The sequence below is a fragment of the Typopeltis vanoorti genome, chromosome 12 (genome assembly GCF_054136105.1).
Source record: "Typopeltis vanoorti isolate ZY-2024b chromosome 12, IOZ_Tvanoo_1.0, whole genome shotgun sequence".
Lineage (NCBI taxonomy): Eukaryota > Metazoa > Arthropoda > Arachnida > Uropygi > Thelyphonidae > Typopeltis > Typopeltis vanoorti.
In genome coordinates, this window is record NC_143560.1 from 5,725,903 (window position 1) to 5,752,739 (window position 26,837).

Here is a 26,837-nt window from a genome sequence, read left to right on the forward strand (position 1 = left end):
CAGAAAATAATAATGAAAACAATAAATGAATCTGCCAAAAAGAAAAAATCATTACTTAGTTTACTCCACTTGCTTAATTAAAAATTTATCACCAAAATCTGATCTCTCTCTCTTCCAAAGTGCTTTAGATGTAAAAGTAAAATTTGTGGAGGAGAGGATGGGAAAGGGGATGATGACAACAATTTAAACATGAAAAAATATTTATTTAGCATGCATAGCATATTAAAAGTTTATTTTCCACTTGGTTAGAGTATAATAAATTTAGTTTAATCCTTTATCCAAGTGTGAGCAAACAAAGTTTGCGCCTGAAAGTATCTTCAGGACTGGGTTAAGGTGATACAACACCAGGGCAACTCGTTGCAAAGGTGGAGCAAGCTACCAACACTCCTATCTTAGTATCTCCTATAATGCAAAACACATCTCCTTGCGGATATGTCTAATGTTATGCATTAAGGGAAGGGCCACTACCCAGACCAGTTTCGACCTTTATTGAGGTCTCTTCAGTGGGAGCCAGGCCCAAGTAGAGATATCAGGCAGAAGCATTAGCAGGTCATCTCCACCTATAGGAATTGCCAATTGGTGTGCCACCCTTTTTTAATAAATTACTCTGGATTTAGAGAAAGATGTTGAAAGTTTATTTTCCACTTGGTTAGAGTATAATAAATTTAGTTTAATCCTTTATCCAAGTGTGAGCAAACAAAGTTTGCGCCTGAAAGTATCTTCAGGACTGGGTTAAGGTGATACAACACCAGGGCAACTGTTTGCAAAGGTGGAGCAAGCTACCAACACTCCTATCTTAGTATCTCCTATAATGCAAAACACATCTCCTTGTGGATATGTCTAATGTTATGCATTAAGGGAAGGGCCACTACCCAGACCGGTTTCGACCTTTATTGAGGTCTCTTCAGTGGGAGCCAGGCCCAAGTAGAGATATCAGGCAGAAGCATTAGCAGGTCATCTCCACCTATAGGAATTGCCAATTGGTGTGCCACCCTTTTTTAATAAATTACTCTGGATTTAGAGAAAGATGTTGAAAGTTTATTTTCCACTTGGTTAGAGTATAATAAATTTAGTTTAATCCTTTATCCAAGTGTGAGCAAACAAAGTTTGCGCCTGAAAGTATCTTCAGGACTGGGTTAAGGTGATACAACACCAGGGCAACTGTTTGCAAAGGTGGAGCAAGCTACCAACACTCCTATCTTAGTATCTCCTATAATGCAAAACACATTAGACATATCCGCAAGGAGATGTGTTTTGCTTCTGCCAATGCTTCTGCCTGATATCTCTACTTGGGCCTGGCTCCCACTGAAGAGACCTCAATAAAGGTCGAAACCGGTCTGGGTAGTGGCCCTTCCCTTAATGCATAACATTAGACATATCCGCAAGGAGATGTGTTTTGCATTATAGGAGATACTAAGATAGGAGTGTTGGTAGCTTGCTCCACCTTTGCAACGAGTTGCCCTGGTGTTGTATCACCTTAACCCAGTCCTGAAGATACTTTCAGGCGCAAACTTTGTTTGCTCACACTTGGATAAAGGATTAAACTAAATTTATTATAGCATAGCATATTAATTTAATGATCAGCTGATCTTTTTCATGTAAAAATAATTCTTGTTAAATCCTTTAACAGAAGTTAAGCTCTTTTTACCAAGTTGATAGTGTTTATGCATTTACATTTCTTTCTTAATACTTCTCATACATAATGCCAAGTAAAACTGAAGAATAGAAACTGTTGATTTATCTCATTAAAGAGACTAGTGTAGAGTTGAATGTTAGTATCTGTGTGTGTGTGTGTGTGCATGTTATTAATATAGCTGATGGATTTTACATTAACAATATAGATATATTAGTCTGACTTTCATACTAGCCAGATGCTCCACTATTTTGTATTGGAGCTTAACAGTGAACAATTCATATTTGGATTGGACAGCTACAGGAACTCTCCTGCACTAAATTTTCATAGCAACCAGTTCAGTATACTACGTGGTTAAGAAAAGCTCAGCTGTCAAGTAAAATTTAGGAATTATTTCCTAAATTTTAGTATATTAGCCAAACAATTCATTTCTGAAAATGCAACATAAAAAAGATACTTTGGCTTAAAAAAAAGGAAGAAATAATCTCAAATAAATGTGACTTATGGTATACTGCATAAATGAATATTATAGCAAGTACTACCAATGCTCACCAGCTGCACTATAAACTCTCACTGGACAGATTACTAATAAAATTGAATCATTTTAATTCTCTACAGAATTAAAAGTAGTAAATTAATTTCTGCTATATATCTAACTTCTTAATGCATGCAAATAATTAAAATGGCCAGAAGCAATTAAATAACATTCTAGGATTTGCACAGTACGAGCTCAATAAAATTACATATCTTTCACTCTGACTCACAGTTAAATTCAATTCTTAGAGATATCAAATACTATACAAAACAAGAGCAGCATTCAGCAAAAAGTTTTATAGTTTCACTGAACCATATGGAACTTCCTTTGCAATATTTATTTTATCGCTGCCATCTTTATTTCTTTATTTTTCTTTATTTCATTTCTACTCACTCATTCAGATGTAAAAATTTGATGTAGAGTTTAATAATGCCAGAAAGCCTTACATCAATTTTTACAGAAGTCAAGCCCTGTATGGATGTTATAAAAATACCCCCCCCCCCCCCCCCCCGTTTACACAGCCTATCTTACCTCTCAAATTCTGAAGAACAACCATAAATGAAGTAAAAGATTTCACTTGACTGTTATACTTGCATACATCTGCTTCTTCTGGTCAGCAAATTCCTTAAACAACATTCTTTTACTGGCTGAAATAGGCATGAAGATAACCACTCTGGCAATTATATTGCATTTAGTTGGGTAGTTCCAAAGGCATTTCCAATAAAAGAAACTTTACTGCAGATTCCATCTTGCTTCATGGACCATATATGACTTGCTTCTCATTAAGCATGTAACATTCTTACTAATATACAATTTCTCGATCCATTGTACTGTCTATCAATATTAACCTCACAGTTCGTCATTGGAGAGTACATAAATATGCACATAAAAACTTTGTGATTGCAACACTTAACTTGGTAGTTCATCTTCCTTTCCAGTTCTCCCTTTCTTGGCATTTGCAAGAACACCTGTTGCTGGGCAACAGGTGTTAAGACTTAAGCGCTGAGAGAGCAACTCATATTCCAGGTTTAATGAAATGAAAAACAGCACCGAGAAAGGATTAAAAATAATATTTAATTCTTTCAATATTTTGTCTCAGTCACTGAGACATCATCATGGAGTAAAATATGAGACTTGTAACACACACAAAGCTAAGTGAAATACAAGGATGAAAGTCCTAACTAGGTGTGTGTGTGTGTGTGGCCCCCCCCCCCTCTTTGGACACCTGTTGGCAGCCTAGGATCCAAAATGGGATCTCAAAGTATTAGTGTTTCCTATATTTTGGGAAGTTTAATGCAACCATGTTTAAATTAGGCTGATTTCTAAGAGCAGCTGCAGATTCCAGAAATAGTCTTTCTCTTCTAAATTTACTGCAATGGAGCATGGTGGTCTTTTTCCAATTGAATCTATGAGCCATATCTAAAGCATGGTCTGCAAGGCCGATTGACCATAGTTATGACTGTAGATGTATTTTTTGTGTTCTTCCATGCATATATTGGCTGATCTTGCTGTCTGTTCATAGCAGGCCAACTTGCAGGAATGGGGCACTTTATATACTCCAGGCACAGAGAGAGAAAGAAGCTGATCTTTAGTATTTAGTAAAACATATAAGGGTAGCAAGCTTTTGGTGGGGGTTTGAAAGCCATGCAAAGATTGTATTTCTTTAAGATACTGGCTATTTTTTCTGAAGTGCCTTGGACACAGGAGATGATAACATTACTAAAATCTTTCTGAAGAGGACTGGGGGAAAAGATTGATTATTATTATTATTTTTTTTGATACTGTGGGAACTGTAGCCATTATATAAAAAGGTATGGTGTACATAATATCATATTGTGGAGTGGGGGTGATGGGAAAATTTGTGAATGTATTCTGCCTGTATGAGTGGGCTTTTTGTATACTGAAAAGGACATTCGATAAATGTGCTACCAAGGTGTCTAAAGAAAGGCTAAACTTATTGGAAAAATTAAATATTATTTTCAATCCTTTCTCAGTACTGTTTTACTTCATTAAGCCTCTAATGAGTTTTTCCCAGCCTCAACACACAGGTTTATGATAATAAACCTGTGTGTCAAATTTCTAAGGAATTAAACAAGCTGGCCTTTCTCAAAAGATGTTGGGATACAGGAATATTACTAACTGTGTAAAATTTAAGGTCCAGTTCAAATCTAAAAATGCTCTCTGTAACTACAAGCATGCCAGTTTTGCTTTACTATGGAAAGAGATTGCTGCTATACATACCATCCTCGCTGCTACCAATGCAGCTATCAGCTTATTGCAGCTAGAGCTTTCAGCTATTCTAAATACTGAACTCTACCATTCTTTTTAATATTTCAGAAATCTTTGTTCAGAAAGAATTCTTAAAAATTACAGTCTTGTGGATTCGAAACCTGTACCTCTAGTTCAACTTCTTCATATAATAGTTAACATGTTGTCAGAGGCTTAGCGATGCTGCCATCAGTGCCCTTAGTCTTGGCCATAATTTTGCCATTGCTCCGAAACAATTACCAGCACTAGACCTAATGTTCAACATCGAATGCGGTATCCATAACATAGCTCTGGAAATAGCAAACATCATTATGCTTGACGTCGCCAGCATTCTTTCTCGATCTTCACCTCCTAAAAGAAATTAATCTATCATCTTTCCAACTCAGATTTAGAATAGCTTTCAAGCCCAACAACTTCCTCTGGAAGCTACACAAAAATAGCAGTAAAGTCATCACTAGAGCTGATACATATAAAGTGCTACTGTTATTCTTAATACCAGTAAATACAACAGAAAAATGACATCATTATCAAAGACCACCTCCACCTACAGATCTTTAAGATTACAACCCCACCAAATCTCAGATCAGAAAATTGAAGTCTGTTTCTTCCTTGTCTCCTGAAATCACTAAAAAAAAAAAATTCTCATCCCCCACCTGAACATGCAGATTACTAAAAATATTCAAATCCAATTTGTCCCCTAAGATCTACAGCAGATACTATAGATTCACTATGCTATAAATTAACAAAAGAGTTAGCAAGCTCTTAGCCTCCTTCCCCATCAATGGTCATACTACTTCCTGTATAAAAAGGTATCCACTTTAAAACTTCTACTGATAATTTAACATTAAATTTAACTAGAGAATTCGCAACGGCAAAATAATCAATTCTTTCCCCAATTGCCTACCTTCTCTTCAAAAATATTTTAGTAATGCTATCATCATACCTATGTCCAAGGCACTTCAGAAAAAAATAGACAGAATCTTTAAGAAAAACATTCTCTGCATGCTTTCAAGCCCAGCTGAAAGCTTGCTACTTATACACGTTCTAATAAAGATCAGCTCTTTTTGTCCGGAGTATATAAAGTGTCCCATTCCTGCAAATTGGCCTACTATGGACAGACAGGAAAGATCAACCAACATCTACATGGAAGAACACAAAAAATACATCTCAAGATGAGACTATGCTCAATCGGGTTTGCAGACCATCTTTAGACACATAGTAAGCCAACTTGCATAGAATCAATTGGAAAAAACCACCATGCTCCACCATAGTAAGTAGTAAAAGAGAAAGACTATTTTTAGAATCTGCAGCAGCTCTCAGACATCAGCTTCATTTTAATAAATATGGTTGCATTAACCACCCAACTGGCCATAACATGCATACACATCAAAGTTATCATGGATGCAAAGTGCCTATTAAAATTGCAATATCATTGATATTACATTGAAATATATGATGGGTATGAAGGTGATGATATTGTCATCGATGTAGTTACTTCCAAAAATAGGAGAAACACTAATATTTTGAGATCCCAGTTTACATTCAAGGCCACCAACAGGAACCCAAAGAGGGTGTCCCACTTAGGACTAGACTCTTTTGTCCATATGTTTCACTTAGTTTTGTGCTGCGTTTATGTGTTACAAGTCCTCATATTGTACTCTTTGATGATGTCTTAGTGACTGAGAAGAAATATGGGAAGGATTAAATATTATTTTTAATCCTTTTTCTGCTGTTTCACTTCATTAAGACTAACATGACTAGTAATGGCTGGCATTGCTACAGTACTTACACGTTGTGATAGTGTATGGCATAAGAATGCTACTATAATCAAATAATAATATTCATGCAATTGTATTTCTATGTAGTTCCTGAGCTTACAATATTAAGGTAAGCAAGTAGACTACTTAAATACATTTTAAATCTCCTTTTGTATCACTACTTCTTAACCACATGGCAGTTCCAGTAATAATAAATGCAAAACATCATTATCATCATTGGCTCGATAGCTCCAGTGTGGGCCTGGCCTTTTTCATTAACTTCTGCCAGCCTTCCTTATTCATTGCTATGTTCCTCTAATTTTAACTCCCAAAGTCCTAATATCCTGGCTCACTCCATCTTCTGATCTCAATTTAGGTCTTCCAATTTTCCTTTTTCCTTCTGGCCTAGCACTGAATATCTTCTTAAGAACTCTGTTATTATCCATATGTATAATGTGAACAAATAAATAATTTTTTTTTTTTCATAAAAAAAGGTTTCTTTTATTATATGATAATTACTTTATCACATAATAAAAGAAACCTTTTTTTATGAAATTCATGCTCAGCATATATATAACACATATACATACATACACAGGGTGAATCAAAATGATGTGAGCAATTAAAAACATTTATTGAACAAAAACTATTGAACACAACAATACAAAACTTGCATTAGTTGAAATAGTAACTGAAGCAATTTTTGTACCTGATTTATAAAAGTTCAATGTGTACACGTGTCACGCAGCACACATCAACATGATATGCAACTTCTTGCCACACAGAAACCAACATTTGACAATCAATCGTTTCTAAGGCTATGCGTGTATGCAATCATTCAGATCAACCAAGTTTTGTGGCAAAGGCGGCACATAAACTTTGTCCTTTACAATACCCCCAGAAGAAAAAATCTAGGGGGGGGGGTGTAAGGTCCGGTGACCATGAAGATCAGGCTGTAGGTCCCATTCAGCCTATCCATCTGTCAAGAAGTTCAATATTCAAAAGGGACATGATTTTGTGATGGATGTGCAGCCATGCTTCATCTTGATGAACTCTGAGTTTTTCAATTACTGCATGTGCATTTCCTGTTGCTTGTTTCTTCGTAAAAATAGGCAGAAATCATTCATGTCACCTTGTATAAATATAATACTGTAAAAAACAAATATAAGTAAATTACAGTTATGTGAAATTTATGCACCATAATCTTTATTGATATTCTTACACTTACATATTCAAAGCATTGGCAGAAATGTATTTCTGCCCAATGCTTTGAATATGTAAGTGTATATCTGTCAGTTGCAGGTCGAAATGCTAATTTCAAATGGGCCACCATCATGGTGCAAAGTGAGACATTCAAAGAGAAGGCCCTGACACCAGTCCAGCTTCAGTGACACACCTGTTTTAGACTCAAGCTTGACACAGACTAAACAAGGAACATCAATCAGTATCCCCATTATATAGATGATAGTGCAGAGGATATTCAATGCTCGCTTGCACGTTTCTCTTAGTCGACAAATGTGTACAAGGAATGTATGCTTTTTTATGTCAAAAATGAGTCTTGAGAATTTCACATCTGCAGCTACTGGACTAATAGGTATAGAGATGTTTTTTTTTCTCTCCCCTGCTGAAAATCTGAAGATTACAAGCCCATAAACATATATGAACTGTTTGTTGAAGTTGCCTCTCATGTTACAAGATTGACTGACAAATAAATCTACATATAGAGCATTACCTAAAATTGGGAAGTTGTCCAGTGAATAAGTTTAAATTAACAGCAAAGAGGTTACACTTAGAACAGAGCCTTGGGAATATGCCATATCTACAGACTATGCTACTTTTCCATGGCAAGAAAAAAAAAAAAAAAAAAAAAAACTAGACTGTCATGTTTCAGGGATGCATCCCTGATAGATATATCTAAATGGATCAAATGGTCTAATGTTGACTGGCATCTACAAAAGCACACCATCTGTTGGAAAAAATATCACTGCTTTCTAAATACCATAGAAGTCTGGCATTAACCATTTTCTCTAAGATCTTATAAAGACAGCTGGTCAGGATGAGAGGATGATAACTATTTGCTATTTTTGGATCTTTTCCTAGCTCTGGGAAGGCAAAAACAATTGTCTTATGCAACAGATCGAGAAACTCTCCTCAGTAAGTATTCTGTTGGATAGTAAGTGGAGGAGATCCACAGAAGACGACAGGAGATGTTTTATCAGATGGATGTTAACGAATGGCTGTCAGTGTAGTTCTGTCCAATTTTGAAGAGATATTTAGCCTCAATTTCTGTTGTTGTTCCTTGAATTTTAGAAATTATGGAGGATATAAAGCTCTTGCTTAGATGATTCTAGCATAGCTTTCACCTAAAACGTGTTCAAGTGCTTCAAATTCAGCAACTGCACATTCATTATGCTCCAGATTAGAGGAGCAGTTTCTATCCATTGTTTTCTTGATTTTATCCCATATTTGCAACGTTGCATAATTGATAGACAATATAAACTGGATCTGAGATTACTTTTGGCTCAGGCATCAACAGAGCATGCTTTGGCCTGAGCACATTTAAAACTGAGATTTGATGTGATTGGCTTTCTCTGAAATATAATAGAGAAAATGTAATTTTTTTATATCACTCCCCAATTCAAGAAGTCAAGGTATATAGCAAATAAATGCCATGTTTTGGCTGGGTGTCAAGAGCAAAGTAATTTGTTGATATCCTTTTGGAAGAGCTGGAAGTTATAGTCCTTGGGCAATATTTCATGGGAGAAAATGTCCACAGAACTGAGGTAGATGGAATAAAAGATGACAGAGTAATGTTTGGTGAGTCTACAGTTCAACTATAAAAGGATGTTGGACAGTTGCTTCTCGTGTTCCTATAAATTTAGCAGAAATAGGGGACATAATGGATGCTAGTTCTGCTGAATAGTGACCATGGAGATATCTATAGAAGAGAACAATGTGAAAACTATCTACAAGGCAGAGGTTGAAGAGAGTCTGTAAGAGAGGATCACCAACCAACCAAACCACATCAAGAATTCTTAAATAGGTCTTACGTGCACCATCCCAAATGCGAGAGCAGTATTTCAAGGTTGAGCAAATTTAAAGTTTGTACAGAGTAAGCAACAGGCCAAGAGAAAAGTAACACCTTGAGCCAAAAAGTGCCATGTTTTCTAGAAGCTGAAAATTATATAAAAGTGATGTGATAATGCCAGGATAGATAAGGAATGAAAGTCAGTCCAAGAAGAGTGATCTGGTCATGACTGTTAAGTTGAGTATTATTATTATTATTATTACCCAAGACCCAATGGAGTCAAAGACTCATTTGCCTGTTTTGAAAGATGAAAATCCTGAGTTTCCGAAAAGCTCAACTTTAATTGAAAAGCCGTGATAAAGGTTCTTTGCATCCTAGACGGGACATAGACATAAACAGGCTAAGTTACAGAGGCTTTGAATAAATCTTCATTATTCTTAACATAAAATCTTTATTCTTTTATCTGTTTGTATCAAAGTGGAGAAGAATTAAGTTTTTTTTTGTGAGAAAACAAGCAAAACTGTGTTTTGGAAGCACTGAAGGTGACTAGGTTGTTGTCCAATTGCAAGGTGGTGTGAAGACCTGCATTAAAGTACTTATAGCTGATCTTGAAGCTTGAGATGTTTGAGCATCGTAAGGTTTACTGTATAAACAGAATGAATGCAGAGTGTTGTCATCAGCAAAACCGTGAATAGGGATTGAAGTTATTAAGAGGAGATAATTTTTATATATAAGGAGGAGGGTTGGCAAAATAAAGCCTTGAGGAACATCTGCATAACAGGAAAATCTGGAGAGAGAGAGAGAGAGAGAACACTTTCCACCATTACATATAATGAACAATCAGAGAGAAAACTGACAATCCAATTAGAAAGGGAGGAAGATAGACCAGACAGCAATTTGCTGAGAAGCCCTTGATGTCAGACCATATCAAATACAACAGCACAAGTTTCTTTAAACTTTTCTGTAGCATGTGTCAGAGGTGGGAGATTTCGGCTATGACAGGGTTTCCCAAACTTCTTGCTAAAGTGGAGCCCTAAAGCAAGCAAATTTTTTTTTTTTTTTTTTTTTTTTTTTGCAGAGCCCTCACAACTCAACCTTCAAAATAAACATGAAAAAAAAAATAATAAGAAATCAATAAACACTCACCATTTTACAATTTAGTGCTCTGTAAATTTAAAAAAATTTAAGTTCATTTTAATGACTACAGTACAGTGTTTTGTTTTGAACTGCAGAGTATTCCAAAGTCTGGTATGATGGATGTAATTTGTAGCATCATAACATTTCACCGTATCATCGATTCATTAAAAAAAAAAAGTGAATGTTTGCAAACAAGATTCGTAGCGCCTTAGAATTTCAGCTGTGGAGCCTTAGGACTCTGTGAAGCCGGCTTTGGGAAACCCTGGGCTAGATCTGCTGTGGATCTTGACTGGTGAAAGCCATATTGGCAGTCGTCGTTGATAACCTTCTCCATTACTTTAGAACAGTGTTTCTCAAAGTGTGGTACATGTACCACAGGGGTATGTGAAAGATCTTCAGGAGGTATGTGGCAATTTTCGGCTATGCATCATTAACACATGGAATCATTATTAAAAAAAAAAAAATTATTTTAAACGTATATATTTCTCAATAAATTATATATGTTATGTATGAATTCTCCTACTCAAATTGTGATAACTGCTTCATTTGAATAGTTTGCAAATTCGCAGGCGATCACTTGTGAATCTTCGTTCAGCTTCGTATATGAATGTACATTGTGAGCCTGCAACAACGTGAAGAGCGTATGATAGAGACTGATAAAAAATTAATTATATGAATCATTAGTAGATTAATTAAGACAGTTAAGCAGATATTAATCAATGTGCTTCATTATTTTATCATATTACAAATTTGTTTTTAGTTAATAGAACGATTAATAGGTTTGTACTACTTTTACAGTGATATTATTGCTTTAATAATGCATGGAAGTTATAATATCTATAATAAATATAATTTTTTTAGCTTTCAAATTCTTAAGTATGGATTACTGGTTAAAGAATGGATTAAAAAATGAAAGCATGAAACCATCTAATTTAAATTGCCATTTTGAATCGAAACATAATGAATACAAGGAGAAATCTGTAGAATTTTTTCAAAATAAACTAAAAAATGTAAAAGAATCTCAAAAAATAATGTTGATAGTAAATAAGAAGTCTTTAAAAGCTTCATATTGTGTGTCGCTGTTAATAGCAAAAAAGTGGAAACAATTGGTGGAAACAAAAAAGTGAAACTTTGGTCAAGCCTGCAGCAAAAAATAATAGCAGAAATTATGATCGGAGATAATGCAAAATGCAAAAGGTCTTCTGATCGAATTTGCCTTTCAAATAGTATTGTTCATCGAAGAATCACTGAAAGGGGCTGAAAATGTAAAACAAACATTGTTATCCGATATACATAAGAGTCATTATTATGCGTTGCAGGTCGATGAATCCACCTACATTACAAATTTTCTAGTGTTTGTTAGGTATGAAAAAAAATCAAAAACTTCATAATGACCTTTTATTTTGCCAATCCTTGCCAGAACATACAACAGGAGAAGAAATATTCGACAATATACATACATTTATGCATCAAAATAAGCATGATTGGAAAAGTTTGTGTTTGAATAAGCAAGGACGGAGAGAAATCCATGGTTGGATCTAAAAAGGGCTTGTTTCAAGGATTCAAGCTGTTGTACTTGATGCAGAGTCGACATGCCACTGCATACACTTTGGCTTTGGCTATACATATGATGTCAACAGACCTAAGAAAAGTTCTCTGTAAAAATCATAAATTATATTAAAGGCACTCCTCTAAATGCCAGAATTTTCTCTCAACTTTGTGAAAAAATGGGAAGTAATCATACACAACTACTTTTCCTTACTGATGTTCATTGGCTTTCTCATAGAAAAGCCCTTACTCATTTATTTGAACTTCGAAATGAACTACAAGTTTTTCTTGATGAAAATTTTGAATTGAAAAAATATTTTCAATTGGAAATGACTCAATCAATTAGCATTCCTGGCAGATATATTTACTGTATTAAATAATTTTAATGTGTCTTTACAAGGCAAAGAAATTTCTATATTTTATGTCCAAGATAAAGTAAACACCATATTGCAAAGATGAAGTTATAGCAAAAGCGGGTTGGTAATGGAGAATATGACACGTTTCTATCTCTTCATGAATTGTTCGCAAGTTCGAATGAACAAATTGATGATGATGATGATGATGTGAAAATTATTATCATGCAGCATTTACAAAGCTTAGAAACAAATCTAGAAAAGTATTTCCCTGAATTGGACATTAATATTGAGTAGATAAGCTACCCTTTCAATATCAATAAATCTATGCCAAAGGGTCTGTCGCCAATAGAACAACTTTTAGAACTAACTTCTGATGGTTTCCTAAAAAACAAATAAAATGAGAATACATTATAATTTTTTTGGCTACAAATATAGAATGCATTTCCCAAATTAACAGATAAAGCTCTAAGGTTCATTTTCCCATTTCCAAGTTCATATCTGTGCAAAGTTGGATTTTCAGCTCTTGTAAATATTAAGATGAAGAAGAAGAACCACATTATAGATGTCTAGCAGCATCTGAGACTGAAATTAACTATAAAGCCAAATTTTGCTAAAATTTTATCCTACCATAAGCAATTTCACTTCTCTCATTGATGAAAATTATTTAAATTAAGTAAAAATGTATAGTATCTTTATAAATTTTGTTCTGGTAAAAATAAATCATATTTTTTGTTTACATGTACATCTAAATTCAAATAATATAGACATTTACAGTAATAAACACAAAAACTTATTCTGATTATTATAGGACCATCAGTTTAATACACATATGTACAAGAATGCTGACTAGTTTCGCTAGCATGCTGTCTAGTTTTATCAAGACTAAAAAGGTGAAAAAAAAATGCAAAAAAACTAAAGAATACAGTAACTGTTTAGAAATGTTAGGCAACCAAATTTGACAGCTCGTGTGACAATAATGTATGCATGTAGCGAGATGCTTCAGTCATTATGGTGAATATGCGTTACATAGTTTTTAGTGTACTGTAGTTCCGCTATACTTAATGAATTAATCAGATTTTTCCATGTATCTTTCAATACTGTTCCTTGATTTCTGTTCAGGTTATTTCAGATTATTAGGAAATAACCTGAAGATACATGGAAAAATCTGATTAATTCATTAAGTATAGCGGAACTACAGTACGCTAAAAACTATTCGACATGTATTCACAATAACGAGTGAAGCATTTCGCTACATGCATACATTGTCAAATTTGGTTGCCTAACCCTTGTAAACAGTTACTGTATTCTTTCGTTTTTTGTTATTATTTTTTCACCTTTTTAGTCTTGACAAAGCTAGACAGCATGCTAGCGAAACTAGTTGGCATTCCTGTACATATGTTTATTAAACCAATGGTCTAATAATCAGAATAAGTTTTTGTGTTTATTACAGTATATAAAGATCAAATATGAACAGTCTAAATAGACATTTACAATGAAATATACTTATTATTTTGATAAGGGGATACTTGGTCATAATGAAATTTTAAGAAGGGGTACACAGATATCTGAAGTGTGAGAAACACTGCTTTAGACAAATGAGGCAAGAGCAAAAGATTGGTAATTGGATGGATTGGATGGTAGACACTTAGTACTTTTTTTGGGGGGGGGGATATTGGCCATGTGAGTTTGCTTCCAATTCTGCAGAGTAGATGCCCACTGAACATAATATAGTGTAAAGATGATAAAGTACAGGTATTAGTTCAGAAGAATTCTATCAAGGCAAGAAGCCTTTTTTTTTGGTATTCAGGTTCTTCCAAGATTCTTCTGATGTCTTTCTATAGGAGAGTTTATGATGTAATGTTCTAGGTAAAAGAAGTGGTGATTTGCCTTCATCATTTATGCGGGAGTCAGATGAGAAGAATGATGTTGCAATTCTACCATTTGGATGAGAAAGGGGTGGAAGAACAGATGGATAAAAATTATGTCCAATAGCCATTGCAAGGGACCAGAAGGCATGACCCATTAGCACAGGTAGTGAGTTTAAATATTTAGCATTATCAAAGTCAGACTTTGCTTTTTTAATGATAATTTAGCGAGTATCGTAGATGTCAGATACAATGTGAATGAAGCTGTGGTGTTTGTCTTAAGCCACTTCTGATAAGCCCTTCTTCCCCTTCTTGGACTACCCTAGTATATATTTTTTGGAAAACCATGGTTTAGATATATAGGATGGGAATTTTGAACAGGGTGAGGAATGAAACCTCCATTCCAACATGGATAATTTCTGTAACAAGATCACAGTAAGCATTTAGATGTGAAGAACAGAAACAGTACTCTGACCATGGAAAGGAGGAGGAGTAAAAGTCATGGAGATCTTCCCACTTGGCACTGTTGTAATGTAAAACTATACAGGACTGTGAATGGCTGAGAGGAGAATATGTCCCACAAAAATGATTTTCAGAATTGGGGGAACAGAAGAGACAGCAGCTGAATGAGACATGAGGCAGGGAAATCTTAAGCCACAAAAGATCAAAAAAGGTCGTGCTGACTGGTCAATTTTCCACTGGGCATCCATGAAGAACATTCAAAATATGAGCAGATAAGCATATGAAACAAGGATTATGCCCATTATTAAGAAAAGAGGTTCATATCATGAAATGCACATTCAACCATTTGGCCTCATCCATTAACATCACCTTCCAGTGTACAGTGTTAATTAAAGATGCTCATAAAAAGTATGGGCAGAGGCAACTGCCCATACATAGAGGCATGATTATCAAGGTCATTCTGGGTTAACTCAGAATCTGGTGGTAAGCATATGAACATATTATAATAAATTATACTGAGAGATGTTGGCTACAGCTTCCAGGGCAGCATTAAGTCGGACATACTGAAAAAAGGGATTAGGTACCTAAAGATATAGTGAAACATCTTAAGGATGGATCTTAGTTGGGTTTAAAATGTTTCCTGCAGACAAAGTTTATGTTTATGAATAAGTAACTCGGTATCAATATCTTGGTGAAAACCATGACAGTTCCATGAAGTGTTTCAATATTCCTTTGCTTCTGTGGATATATCTGATTTCTGAGAGGTTGAAGGCTTACATTTGTCTAGCTTTTGTCATTTCATTTTGAGAAGTAAAAATGGCTAGTCCACCTCCTTTTCAGGAAAAATGTTTAATATTTCATCTAATATGTCATGGTCAGTTCTTATGTTTATTTTAGATTTTCAGCAGATAAAGAAGTATTCATTTTTCTATGGAGGTGCCTGGTGGATTTTTTTTATATGGTGATCTTGCTAAGATTTTCATAACAATTGGATTCTCGTTTAGCAGGATCATTTTAGGGCCTGTTTTTTCAGGAGCGAGATTGTAATAGCTTTGGTAGTTAATGCACTCTCAACCAGGAATGCTGAAATAACTGGATGGTGAAATAAAGATATGTGTCGCTTTTGATACTTTCTTAACTGCCACTTTCTCATCACGAAAGTTAAGAAGATCAAAGCAGGTGTTGGCAGCTTCCTCTTGCATCATGATATGAGATGTTCTGTTCGGTCTTAATCTTTTGCATCTCTTTTCACCCTTTCACCTTTGGCATGCTTAGGAGTAGGCTGGATGGTCTCTCTCACAGTTAATGCATTTAGGTTTTTCAGCAGTTATTTTCATGCTCTTTACTGCATTAGGCACAGACAGTTCCTGGGCATGTCTGCATTTCTGACATTTAGTGAATCTTAGTGAAATAGGAATGTAGGACCTAACAAGATAGTTGAGAGATCCTGCTTTTCTAAATACTGGGGGTTTAGGTGTATCAAACATATATGCACCCCATACCTATCACTCCTTGATCTTTAAGCTTTGAACATATCTCCTCATCATTCTGGAACATCAAGGTGATCACCTTTTCTGATATCATTCCTCTAGAACAGTTTAGTTTTATGGGATGTTATTGTAATTGGTATCACCTCCCCCTCTATTGTAAGCATTATCAAGTGACAATACTTGCAGTAGATTTTGAGAGTGCCATTTTTTAAAACTGTTTCAGGAGATCCTGCAAACACTCCTAAAATAAAGAACAGTGAAATTTTCTCTATTAGCCTTTCATTGATTGCAAGAACTGGTTAAGACACATTTGAATTATTTATTGTTTCTTATTTCTGCAATCAAACAAGGTATCTATGTTATCTGTTGGCAGTTTGGATCTTGGGAGGACACCTTGAAAATTTTCAGAATGAAGGATTCATGCTCAAAGGAATTTTTGTTTCGGTGCCAAAGATCTCCAACCATGAAGTTACACAATGATGTTGACTACCAAGAAAACAATAAATGTGTTCAGGAGTGGAATGCCAGTGTTACCCTGGACATCGCTTGCTTCAGTGCTGGTGAACTGTCTGCTCTAGCTTTACCCTGGACAATGGTGACCCTTGCAGGCAAGCCTGACAGACAAATGATCCAAGCTACTAAATCCTCTTTTTTTTTTAAATGTTCATGGGTTGCACTGCACAGCAAACAGTGGCAGACACTAGAACTCAGTGATGGCAGATGGGAAGATAGAAGAGAGTATAAAAAAAAAAGACTCAGAGAAGTAGAGTGAATAATAATGTCTTATAAAATGGTTAACAGATGTAAGAGAAGCATTTAATATCAATGCCTATATTTTGCTCACTGTAATATGAGCATCAGCATCATTCAGGAAGAATAATCTTTAAAGGTACCTGTGGCATGACTATAAATAATACGTTACATGAGAACCACAGTAATCAACTTTAATGAAATGAAAGTACAGATAATTCGTACTGAAAATAACAGTACATCATCAGTGCATAGAAACAAGCAAATCAAATAAATGGAAATACAAGGTACATACAGCAGTCAGTGGTTTACCAATTAAAAACTGTTGCTATGTACTAAAAATTAATATTAATAAATAATATTATTAAAAACTATTTTTGATAAAATAAGAAATCTCCCAAACTTTTGGGAGAGAGAGACAATCGTTCCAATTCAGATTTGGCTAATGAAAAAGGGCTTTGCAACTTTCTTTGAAAAGGCGTTCATATTTAAACTTGCTTCTATGGAGAAGACGAGCTTGATCCCACTGGATCCAGTGTTTAGTGTCAATACTACGTTGTGTCAAACCAGACTTTTGAGGTTTCATGTATTCAATATAATACTGATGTTCAATAATTCTTTTTTCCACAGAACGCCTGTCTGCCCAAAGTATGTTAGATTACATTCACAAGATATCTGGTAAATGCCAGCTAATGATAGAGATGACAGTTTGTCTTTTGTAGATGGCAACAGATGAGAAATTTTATTGATAGGAAAATATGTGGGCATGAGATAATACTTATTAAAAATTCTACCAATCAGTTCAGAGATGCCAGAAATATAAAGGACTGAAACCCTGCGGTCTGTTGAAGAATCCTGAGGTGTTGTAACATAGGAGTCAATTATCTGATGGATTTGATGACAGTTATAACCATTAAATTCCATTAGCATTATGAAGTGAGAAATTCTAGCTTGAAGAAGAGGAGCACACATTATGTGCTCTATTAATTAAACACTTGATAACACCAATTTTTTGAGAGGTGTGATGAGCAGACTTCTGATGAATGTATCTGCCTACTGGAGGCTGTGCATGTTAGATGGATGTCCAAGAATGGTAAACTACCAGCCTTTTCTTTTTTCATGGTGAATGGGTGAAGGCTATTGAGTTGTAGGACAGTGGTAAGTCCATTTTCAGAATCAGGCCAAACAGCAAAGACATCATCAACAAAATGCAGTGCCTCCAATATGTCTGTAGATCTTGTTTTTCCAGTTGAAATATCCTGATTCTATATCAATGTATGCAACATTAAGCTCACTGTTACCTCTTCACTAGATGAAGAAACGCAGGTGTATGAGGACAAGGTATTAGAGCTGTTGCACAAATTGAATAAGAATTCAGCAATAGGGACTGATGGGATATCAGCATGTGTACTAAAAGAGTGTTCAGCTGAACTGGCCATTCCTTTGACTAGGCGGTTTAATATACGTCTCTGAACAGGGAAGATTCTGCAGGAATGGAAGGAATGCATGTTAATTCCATTGCACAAGGGTTGTGCAATGTATCCAACTATCAACCAATTAGTATCTCAGGAGTGGTGGTTAAGAATTTGGAAAAATTGCTTAGGGCTTGCATTCAGAAATGGGTTGACAGTGAATCTCTACTTTGCAGTGTGCAACATGGGTTTACTAAGGGAAGGTCATATTTTAGCAACTTGCTCACATTCTATAACAATGTTACCATTAAACTAGACAAGAGGAATGGATACACCATGACACTTTTGGATTTTGCTAAGGCTTTTGACAGAATATTCTCCAATTTATGCAGAATGCTGCATAAATTGGAGAATATGGGTTTGCATTATAGAATATTAGCATGGATTAGAGGATGGCAGACTGACAGATATCAAAAAGTGGTATACGGAGATGCAAGTCTGCAAGTAAGGTAACTAGGGGTGTACCACAAGGATCAGTGCTTAGTCCACAGTTATTCAATCTGTACATTAATGATACTGGAAAGGATTTGACAAGTGACATACAGCTATTTGCTGATAATGCAAAGATAGGTAGGGTAATCAGGAATGCTGCTAATATGCAGTCCTTGCAGAATGATTTGAATATGCTGGAATTGTGGGCATGGGAAAATTGGTATCAGTTCAATGTCTGTAAATTTAAAGTCCTTCACTTCGGTGTGATTACATATCCGATGTCATATTACATTGGTGGGATTCGGCTAGAAGAAACTGATGAGGCCATGGATCTTGGGGTGTTAACAGATAGGAAGTTGAAGTTCAGGGACCACGTGGAAAAGATTGAAAATACAACTCAAAAAATAATTGCAATGCTGAAACGAATGTTCACATGTCAAGATAAGGATGTTATTTTGCCTCTTTACAAAGCCTTAATAAGACCTCACTTGGACTATTGTGCGCAGAACTGGTCTCCTGGTGTTTCCATTGTGATACTGAGATATTGGAGAGAGAGAGAGAGAGTGCAAAGGAGAGTGTTAAAAACAATACCAGAATTATGGAATACTGATTAGGAAGACAGATTGAGAATTTGCAGACTGTAGACACTAGCAAACAGGAGAAAGAGGGGTGATATGATTGAGACTTACAAACTTCTGACATGGTCATATAGCATTTCAATTGATGGAATTTTTCAATTTATGGAGGGTGGGGAAAGGACAAGAGGGCATCCTCGGAAGCTGAGAATGAAGGTTGCTAATAAGGGGTAGGGAGTAGATTTTTCTCTCACAGGGTGGTTTCTGATTGGAATGGATTGTCATGTTGTGAGTGCAAGCAGTGTGAATGAATTCAAGAATAAGTATGACAGCTGGTGTGTGTTGTATGTGGCCTCCTCGATGAGTCTGACTCCCTGGAGGTCTCTCCAAATAATAATAATAATTGGATGTTGTGAGTGCAAGCAGTGAATGAATTCAAGAATAAGTATGACAGCTGGTATGCATAGTATGCAGCCTCCCTCAATGAGTCTGACTCCCTGGAGGTCTCTCTTAATAATAACAGTGTAAGATAATGGAATGTTGGTAGAGAGGGAAATAATGTCAAAGCTGACTAACAAATCCGACTCTTGTATTTGAATATCCTTGATTTTCTCAAGAAAATGTGTGGAATTCTTCACGAATGATCTCGATTGTCCAGTATGGGCAATTAATAAACATGTCAGAAATTAAGGATCAAAGCTGTATAACTGAGAGGAGACCTCCACATAGCCTTTAAAGGAATGCGGAGAACCGACCAGGGCTTCTGACCTAATGTCCAATCCTCACCTTCTCATGGTGCACCCTGTTGGGTATCTACTTGGACACTAAACAAACGAGGATGGGCTGGCAATTTGGGATTTAGCCAACCAAATTGTATTCTTATTGGTTAAACCAATATAAAAAAAAAATGATGGTACAACATGACAAAATTTCATACCGGCTGGGGCGTCGCCCACCAGTTAAACAAGGTCCCTGTTGTTTTCACCAAGGCGAACAGCGAAAAGTCAGCTACTGGAACAAATCTGAAAACACACACCAACTTAACATCACCAGAGTTAAAGATCGATACCATCAATATAAGAAGGCAAACAAATGGAGCTAGCTAAGGAATTAGATAAGTACCAGATCGACATAATTGGGGTGACTGACACAAAAAAAGACAAAAACTAATGAGATCTTTCTGAGCAATAAATACAGAATGTTATATTCAGGCAATGACAATCAAGGAAAAAAAGGAGTAGCCATAGTATTCAACACAAAATACGAGGCTAATCTTCTTGAATGGCAGTCAGTCTCAAGTAGAGTAATGTGAGCAAATATGAGAATGGGGAACTGGACAATGAGACTTATTTGTGCCTATGATCCCACAGAAGGTTCTACTAAAGTAGAAATGGATGATTTTTTTATGCTTTAGAGAAAGCAACTGACACAATGAAAAAGGAAAAGTTGGTCCTTGTTGGGGATCTAAATAGCAGAGTAGGAAATGACTGTGAGACAAACAAAAATATTTTGGGAAAATTTGGAGAAAAGAGCAAAGCTAATAATAATGGCAAATACCTGTTGGATTTCGGCTCAGGACATGGACTAGTTATTACTAACACCATGTTCCAACACAAAAATGTGCACAAATTCACATGGAGAGAAGAGGCTAGGAATAAGAAAAGTCTCATTGACTACGTTATTGTTGATAGTGATGTTTTACCACTGTTGCAGACACCAGAATGTGTAAAGAGAATTTGAAATTGGAAGTGATCACTATTCAGTCTTGAGCAGGATAAAATTGAATTTCATATTGAAAAGAATAACATGTAAGAAAGTTTTAAAGCGAATAAAAGTTGAGCAGCTCTCAGATGTGAACTGTAGACTAAAATACACAAAGATTATTGAAGAAAAAATGAAAGAGTTTGAGAACAGGAATCAAACCTTGGAGATTCAGTGGCAAACTCTGAAGAAAACTCTGATTGATTCTGCCAGAGAAGCAACTGGTGAAGTTGTCTGCAAGGATAAAAAAATTAGAACTCCCTGGTGGACACACGAAGTTAAAGAGGCAGTGAGGAAAGCATATCAAAAGTTCCTGTCAAATAAATCAGCTTGTGCTCTTAGAGAATATAGAGACAAACGCAAGAATGCTAAACACTGTGTAAAACTAGCTAAACAAAAGTCATGGGAGGACTTTGGCAAGATTATAGAAAATAAATATCAAGAAGGTGGCAAAATATTCTGGAGGTTGTTGAAGAAGCTTAAGAATTTAGGAAAGAGTGCTGTAAAAGGAATTAGAGATGATAAAGGTGACATGAAAACGGGAGAAAAAAAAGATATCCTTGAAGTGTGGAGTAATTACTTGGAAAGACTGCTAAATGAAACAAGCAGTGATGACAGCACAGTGGTAAAAAACACTGACCAGGCATACAGTCAGGAATACATATCCATACTTGAAGTAGAAAAAGCCATCAAAGGCTTGAAATGTGGAAAGGCAGCAGGAGTAGATGATATTCGACCAGAAATGCTGAACTATGGTGGTATAAGAGTCTTACAGTGGCTGCACTGCATAGTTCAGAAAGCCTGGACAGAGGGACGAATTCCCGATGATTGGAGTAGAGCTCTCACAGTACCCATATATAAAAAGGGAAATAAAACTGAATGTGAGAATTACAGAAGTATTTTCCTACTGAGTTCCTGGCAAGATCTATGCAAGTATACTTGAGAAACGGTTGAGAAGAATTGTGGAAGAAAAGCTCGGTGAAGAACAAGCTGGATTCAGGCCAAACAGAGGCTGTCAGGATCAGATCTTCACTTTACAACAAATAGTTGAGAAAGCATGGGAATATAACAGAGATCTGTATTTCTGTTTTGTCGATTTGGAAAAGGCATATGACAAGGTGCCAAGAGAGAAGCTATTCAATACGCTACAGTTATATGGTGTCAATGGGGCATTATATCAAGCAATACTTTGTCTTTATTTAAGCTGTAAGTCAGCAGTTAGAATTGAAGGAAGTACAGGAAGATGGTTTAATGTTAAATCTGGTGTGAGACAAGGATGTACATTATCCCATCTGTTATTCATTATCTATATGGATCACATTATGAAGGAAAGTTATATTACACATGATATCAAAATTGGAGATATTAATGTCAGCTCTTTGCTTTATGCGGATGATGTTATACTTCTAAATAAATCCGCTACAAGTCTGCAAGAATCTCTGATTAAATTGAATAGCTATTGTAATAGATATGGTATGAAGATCAGCAATAAAAAGACAAAGACAATGAAAATAGGCAGAATCATTGAAAATGTCAACTGTGTTGTGAATGGAGAATCTGTGGAACAAGTAAAACATTTCAGCTATTTAGGCACACTTTTTACTGAAGATGGTAAATTAAATATAGAAATAGACAATAGAATCAGCAAAGCTGGTATGATGGGAAGTCAACTGAATAAATTCATATGGAATAAGAGAGAAATTAGTCAGAACACCAAATTAGCTGTATACAAGACAGTGTTCAAACCAGTTTTAACTTATGGATCTGAGAGCTGGGTCAGAAGTAAAACACTTGACCAAAGACTAGAGACTGCAGATATGAGTCCTGAGAAAGATTATAGGCGTGAACAGATGGCATCAATGGCAATATCATATTAAAAACGAGGATATTAGGAAAGAACTTGACATTGTCAGCATCCAGGAATGCGTTAGCAGAGCTGGTGTCAGGTGGTATATGGTTACTTAAACAGAATGGGCGAAGAAAGATTAGCAAAACAAGTGTTCTCTGCCAGGTTGGCAGCAAAACGACCCAGAGGAAGACCAAGATATAGGTGGATCAATAAGGTACAAAGTACCTTAGACGATAGAAATATAAGATCTAGATAAAAATACAAGATCTTATATAGAAATATAAGACCCTGACAAGGAACAGACTGATTTGGAGGAAAATTGTAGATAGGAAGTTAGTAATGATGTAATTTTTTTCATGTAGTACTATCATATCCTGTACACCCCTTGAGGGTATGAGGGTACATGGCAGGAATTTGATGATAATGATGATGAAATTTAGCAATTCATACATGATGGGTCTTCCTTGATAATTCTTTATGAATTTTTGGGAGTTCATATAAACAAGGAGTTCTTTCAAAATGAGTGCGCAACTTGCACATAGTATTTTGATCCCAACTAAGAACTTCATCAAGCAGCTTATTTAATTGTTTCATTTGTGATTTTGTAGGGTTATAACTAATTTCTTGATAGGTGGAGGTATCCTGTAAAAGGCAGTCTATCTTTCTTTCACAGTCTGCTTATCCATTACCACTACAGCTTTTCCTTTATCTGCTTTCGAAATAGATATAGTTCTCTTTTGTCGTAATGAAAACAGTGCATGGGTTTTCAGCACTAGATAAATTGCATGGAGGAAATTTTTTTAAAAAAAAAGTAAAGCAGCAACTTCAAAGTGTAGTTTATTTGCATCTTCACTGGAAAGTCCTGACTGATTGAGTTCGATGTTATGCAAAAAATCAAGACGTGAGATGCATTCAGATACCACAGCAAAATCATGGCCTTTAGCCAATACTCTAGTTTCAGCATCAGACAACAGGCATCTAGAAATATTCACAAGCTATTTATTAGTAGGAGTGTTGTCAGAAGTAATCTAACGATACTCTGCAATTCGTCATCCAGGGTAGCTGAAATCCTTCTTTCAAGATCTAAAATAGACAATATTAGATGCTAAATATTTTTTAGTCACTCAAAGTTATTTCCTATCAAGGAAAAACTTGCACGAACATAAATTGCAAATGTAAGATTTTTTTTTTTTGGAATTCTCAGATAAGAAAAAACAGTCTTTCAAAAATATCAAGGACTCACATTGCCAACGTGTTCAACAAATTCAGGGGCAGACACTGAAGTATAAGATAGAATATTAGTTTCTTTACCTTACATTTGGTCTACTTTTCAAAACAGTTCAATGCTGTAATGAAGGAGAAAGGATTCATAATACCAGGTTAGACTGAACACACATTACAGAACTTACAATTAAGTAAAAATAACTCAATGTTCTTCTTATCACAGAATTTAGGCAAAGTTGCCTGTTTAAAGTGGTCTATCGCTTTCTTGGTCTTCCAATTTTTCTTTTTCCATTTATTTTATATCCATTTAGTATTTTTGGTAGTCTGCTATAGTCCATTCTATTCAAATGTTCATTATTTTTTGTTTATATTTACTTATATGGTAGTCAATTCGTTTTATATTCAAAGATTGCAAAATTTCTTTATTGTTTTATGGTCCCACTTGGTATATCCAGCTGTTTTTCTGTGAAATTTTATTTCTGCTGTTTGAATCCGTTTATCACTCTTTTTTTATAGTCCACATTTCACTTTCATATAATAAAGCTGGTTTAAATAGGACATTATATAATCTGATTCTGGTGTGTTTTTATATTGTTATAAAAATATAAAACATTGTTTATTATGCCATTTATATTTTAATGTCTATATCTTTTTCATCTTCATATGATGTCACACCCCAGGTATTTGAAAGTATTTACTTATTCTAATATTTTATTACCTATCACCATTTTACTTCTTATTGGGTTTTCTCCTTTGAAAGTCATTATTTTTGTCTTTAATTCTGATATTCTCATATTATATTGTTCTGAAATTTCATTTGATGATTTTAGTGATCTCTGTAGATAATCTTCTGATGTAGTTAATACAATTTGATCATCTGCAAATAATAGTGTATCTATCTATCTTTATACGTGTTTTTATTTGTATACCAAATGGGAAATGGGATAGTGTATATCCTTGTTGTATTCCTCTTGATATGTCTTTCCATTCTGATATTTGTTGTCGTTTCAATAAAGGAACACCGTGAGTACACATACAGATACAAAATTAATAACGGAAAACTCACATACAAAGATTATTTAATAGTATAATTTTCGCTTGTGTGTCACAGGCATCTTCAGTACATTTTAAGCTCAAATTAAACAATAACGGACAATTCCAAAAAGTACCACCTAAGTAGCTGGTGTAAGATAACTAAAAAGGTCAATAAATTTCCTAACAAAAAAATAATAATTATATATATACACACACACACACACATATGTTGAAAGCTTTTTACCTTGGGTATGTTATATATTAACGATGCCAAGCAATTTTAAATAAAACCTGGTTTTAATCCTATTTCCCAAGTAAACAAACAGACAAGTAAGTCAAGTTTGCGCCTGCACGTAGTACAAGTCAGGGCGACTCCACGCGTAGTGCAAGTCCAGGCAACTCGTGGTAAAGGTGAAATAAGCTTTGATCACTATCCTTGGTATTTACCCTTAATGCAAAGCACATCCCCTAGTGGAGATGTATGATGGTATACATTACGCAAACTTGACTTACTTGTATGTTTGCTTACTTGGGAAATAGGATTAAAACCAAGTTTTATCTAAAATTGCTTGGTATCTTTAATATATAACATACCCAAGGTAAAAAACTTTTAATATCTATGTCTCATTCTGAGATTTTTAATTAATAAGGCCAAAGCACCTTGTGGCAACTTGTTTTAGTAAAATTTATAAGCTCTGTATTACTTAAATCTTGGCATTTCTTAAGCCTGGCTCCCACTGATGAGACTTCAATAAAGGTTGAAACCGGTCTGGGTAGTGGCCCTTGCCTTTAACGTATAGCATCCTACATCTCCACTAGGGGATGTGCTTTGCATTAAGGGTAAATACCAAGGATAGTGATCAAAGCTTATTCCACCTTTACCACAAGTTGCCTGGACTTGCACTACGTGCGGAGTCGCCCAGACTTGCACTACATGCAGGTGCAAACTTGACTTGTCAAGTAAGCAAACAGACAAACTTGTTTGTTTGTTTACTTGGGAAATAGGATTAAAACCAAGTTTTATTTATTTTGTTTTATTTGTTTGGTATCTTTAATATATATATATATACAATAAAAAGTTAGGAAAGATTAGCTGATTTATAAAATACTATCTCCCATAAATGGGATAGACGTAAACCATCGAATCTGTTTAAGTTAGGAGAATGAAATAAAGTTTCACATGTTTCTTTATAAAGCCGTTCCATGAGGAACTGACTTTTGTGAAGGACTCTTGTCTTTTTCCAATGAACTCTACATCTAATGAATATGGCATGTTCTGCAAGTCCAGACTGTTCAGGTTTAAAGTATTCAATATAAGATCGGTGTTCTTCTAGCTGAATAAAGGCAGATCTTCCTGTTTGTCCGAAATAAGATAATCCACAAGAGCACGGAATCTGGTAGACACCTGGATAATTAAGATGTGGAAGCTAGTCCTTAGGAGAAGTGAGAAAGGTGGAGATTTTTCTAAATGATCAAAAGGCAACAAAAATATTCAGTGGTTTTAAAATTTTTGCTATATGTTCACTAATGCCTTGTACATAAGGGATAGAAATGCACGTTAATTCTTCTGTAATTGAAGAGGAAGACATATTAAAACTACTCAAAGCTCTTTTGATGAAGGAATTCTTATATCCATTAGATAGAAAGGAAGAAGTAATAT

General features: G+C 35.2%; 1 protein-coding gene across 5 annotated transcripts in view; it reads right to left on the reverse strand.

Annotated features, from left to right (window-relative positions):
• LOC150100558 (FHF complex subunit HOOK-interacting protein 1B-like) overlaps positions 1-26,837 on the reverse strand; it is a 303,141-nt gene that overhangs the window by 1,496 nt on the left and 274,808 nt on the right. Inside the window, exon 13 of one of the 5 annotated variants that reach the window (XM_090401617.1) lies at positions 10,927-10,980. The exons of the other annotated variants lie outside the window; for them this stretch is intronic. Within the exon in view, the coding sequence (XP_090257743.1) occupies positions 10,950-10,980 (31 nt within the window). The 3' untranslated portion in view covers positions 10,927-10,949. Of the gene's footprint in view, positions 1-10,926; positions 10,981-26,837 lie in introns of those variants that run through there. 5 annotated transcript variants of the gene reach the window in all.